We start from the raw sequence: 3458 nt of genomic DNA, 5'->3' as shown, positions 1-3458 counted from the left end.
CCTTCCTCCACTGGAATCTATGATCCAGAATGGGATCAGCTCCCTCCAGGAGAATTTCATGCAGCCTGGAAACCTTCCTCACGTCCTGGCTTGGGTTATCGGACTAGGCCCCACCCTACAGCATGGCAGACCTGCAGACTCAGGAGGCTAAAACCCCGGTTGCCCGCTGTGAGGAACTGGGTGGTGTCGGGGTAGTTACCTAATGCTCTGTGCCTCAGTTTCCCCATTTGTGAGGTGGTGACAATAACCAGTATGTACTGCAAAATATTGTTGCAAGGATTAAATGTTGTTATGAAATTAGGATAGTGCCTGACACCCAGCCAGTGAAGCTGGGCCTTACTGTTTTTGCTCTTCCTGTAGGCACCTGGAGGCTCACACTCTTTGAAGGTGGGCACTTCATCTTAATCATCTTTGGATTCCTACTCCCTGTACTTGTGTGGGCCACCCTGGGCTCCCAGCAATGTCCCTGAGCTGGGGTCGACTGCCCTTCCCCCTAGTCCAGGCCTAGCTGTGTTTCCCTGGTTCAGTATTTATCCCGTGCTCAGAGCATTGGAGCTGCTGTGAATCACAGGACTTGTTGGATACCACCCTGGGCTAGGATATCTGTCATTCTCATTATACAACAAACATGTTTATATATCAAATGCAAATACTAGGTGTAGATATTTTCATTTGTGTGATCGTGGAATTTGCCAACATTCATATATTAAACAGTGACTCCACTGGCCAGTGATGCAGTGAAATGAAGGCACTGGATGGAGCAGTTGCGCTGCTGCATCTTGGAGGGATAGAATAGCAAGTGTGTTGCTGTGGTGAGACCTCAGTTTCTTCCTGGAGATGGCAGCTGAGCTAGGCCTTCACCTGGGATGCCAGGTGTTTTGGTGTCAGGGACTGAGGGAATGCTCTTGGTAGGGGTTGCTCAATGCTTTCAAATTTTCACAGGTTCCCAGGTTTATCTCTACACACACAACCAGCAGTTTGGTTTCTGTCATAGAGAGAAAGGACTTGTGAGCCAGTGGTACCCCTGGTTGTACTCTATAGCCATGACTCCACCCCTCCCCAAAACCATCTCCACTGCGCCTTCTGGGTGGTCTACTTAGGACCTTGGAGAGATGACCGGCTTTGAACAAAGGCTCCGGATTCAGGATTGAAAACAGCTTTGTTGGAAAGCAGCAGCACTCTCACTGGGGCGAGAACCTCCATGGGCCCAATCTTTCCAGTTGTGGCATCACCATCACTCTTGACTTCTGTAAGCTTTTCTTAAGATCTGACCCTCACAAGCAGACAAATAAAAGCAAACATTTATTTCTTGTGCCATATACTTTTTCCTGGTAATATACATGTATATGTGTATCTATATACATATATATGTACATGTACATATACATATATGTATATGTTATATATCATATATTATATATTATTTATATAATATACATATAATAATACATATAATATATATTATATATTATATATACTATATAATATAATATAGTATATATATAAATAATATATATTATTATATTATATATAATAATATATATTATAGATATAATAATATCTATAATATATAATATATGATATTATATATGTATCTATAATATATAATGTATTATATATTATATATGTGTATATATAGTATATAATATATATTATATATGTGTATATATAGTATATAATATATATTATATATGTGTATACATAATATATATAATATATATATACATATATGTATATATATTTAGAATTGGCCAGCTGGACTCAGTTTAGATGATCTCAATTTTGTTGGCAACAGACAAAGCATTGTAATCAGGATCCAGTCGAACATATGCCTTCTTCTCTCCATCAGGCCAAATCAGGGAGTTGATCTTGGCCACATCCATGTCATAGAGCTTCTTCACATCCTGTTTGATCTGGTGCTTGTTGGCTTTAACATCCACAATGAACACAAGTGTGTTGTTGTCTTCTATCTTCTTCATGGCTGACTCAGCGGTGAGTGGCAACCTGATAATAGCATAGTGGTCAAGCTTGTTCTCCATGGGGTGCTCTCCCGAGGATATTTGGGCACTTGTTCTCCAGGGGGCGCTCTCCCGAGGATATTTGGGCGCTTGCTCTCTTGGGGGTGCTCTCCGGAATATTGGGCACTTGTTCTCCAGGGGGCGCTCTCCCGAGGATATTTGGGCGCTTGCTCTCTTGGGGGTGCTCTCCCGAGAATATTGGGCACTTGTTCTCCAGGGGGCGCTCTCCCGAGAATATCTGGGCACTTGTTCTCCAGGGGAGGGGTGCTCTCCGAGGATATTTGGGCGCTTGTTCTCCAGGGGGTGCTCTCCCGAGAATTTGGCACTTGCCCCCCCCCCCCCCCCCCCCCCCCCCCCCCCCCCCCCCCCCCCCCTTGTTCTCCAGGGGTGCTCTCCCGAGGATATTGGGCACTTGTTCTCCAGGGGTGCTCTCCGAGATATTGGGCGCTTGTTCTCCAGGGGGTGCTCTCCCGAGAATATTTGAGCACTTGTTCTCCAGGGTGCTCTCGGTATTGGGCTTGTTCTCCAGGGGGTGCTCTCCCGAGGATATTTGGGCACTTGTTCTCCTGGGGGTGCTCTCCCGAGGATATTTGGGCACTTGTTCTCCTGGGGGTGCTCTCCCGAGGATGTTTGGGCCTTGCTCTCCTGGGGGTGCTCTCCCGAGGTTATTTGGGTGTTTGTTCTCCTGGGGGCTCTCTCCCGAGGATATTTGGGCGTTTGTTCTCCATGGGGCTCTCCCGAGGATATTTGGGTGCTTGTTCTCTGGGGGGTGCTCTCCTGAGGATGTTTGGGCACTTGTTCTCCAGGGGGTGCTCTCCCGAGGATATTTGGGCACTTGTTCTCCTGGGGGCTCTCTCCTGAGGATATTTGGGCGCTTGTTCTCCGGGGGGTGCTCTCCTGAGGATATGTGGGCGCTTGTTCTCCTGGGGGCTCTCTCCCGAGGATATTTGGGCTGCCTCCGGAGTCGCAGTGTTACTGGAAAGTGGGTGATGTGCGGATCTTCTTTTTTTTGTGGCTGTGGACGCCTTTCAGCACTACCTTCTTGGCCTTCAAAGCCTTCACTTTGGCTTCTGCTTTAGGAGGGGCAGGAGCTTCCTTCTTTGCTTTCCGTGCCATCTTGTGAAAAGGCTAGTTTTTTTTTAATTATGGAAAAATCTGTATAACATAAAATTGACCATCATAACCATTTTTAGGTGTGCAGTTGTGTGGCACTAACTATATTTGTATTGTTATGCAACCACCACCACTATCCATCTCTAGATATTTTAAAATCTCTCCCAGCGGAAACTCTGTACCCATGAAACACCAACTCTCCATTTCCCTGGTAACCCCCATTCTACTTTCCATCGGTATGAATTCAGATACTCTAGGTACCTCATATGAGTGGAATCATACAGTATTTGTCCTTTTGTGACTGGACTCATTTCACCTAGCCTAATG

General features: G+C 45.7%; 1 protein-coding gene across 1 annotated transcript; it reads right to left on the bottom strand.

Annotated features, from left to right (window-relative positions):
* Positions 1-1766: 1766 nt before the first annotated feature.
* Positions 1767-3134, bottom strand: LOC100593124 (60S ribosomal protein L23a-like). Its single transcript, XM_030810223.1, has 3 exons — positions 2995-3134; positions 2617-2672; positions 1767-2047 (listed from the first exon to the last, which is right to left on the bottom strand). Exons 1-3 carry the CDS (start codon positions 3132-3134, stop codon positions 1767-1769), a joined length of 477 nt encoding a protein of 158 aa, XP_030666083.1.
* Positions 3135-3458: the final 324 nt, after the last annotated feature.

This window comes from Nomascus leucogenys, chromosome 4 (genome assembly GCF_006542625.1).
Source record: "Nomascus leucogenys isolate Asia chromosome 4, Asia_NLE_v1, whole genome shotgun sequence".
Classification (NCBI taxonomy): domain Eukaryota; kingdom Metazoa; phylum Chordata; class Mammalia; order Primates; family Hylobatidae; genus Nomascus; species Nomascus leucogenys.
The sequence above is the reverse complement of the archived record's forward strand: the minus strand, read 5'-3'. Positions and strand labels throughout refer to the sequence as shown.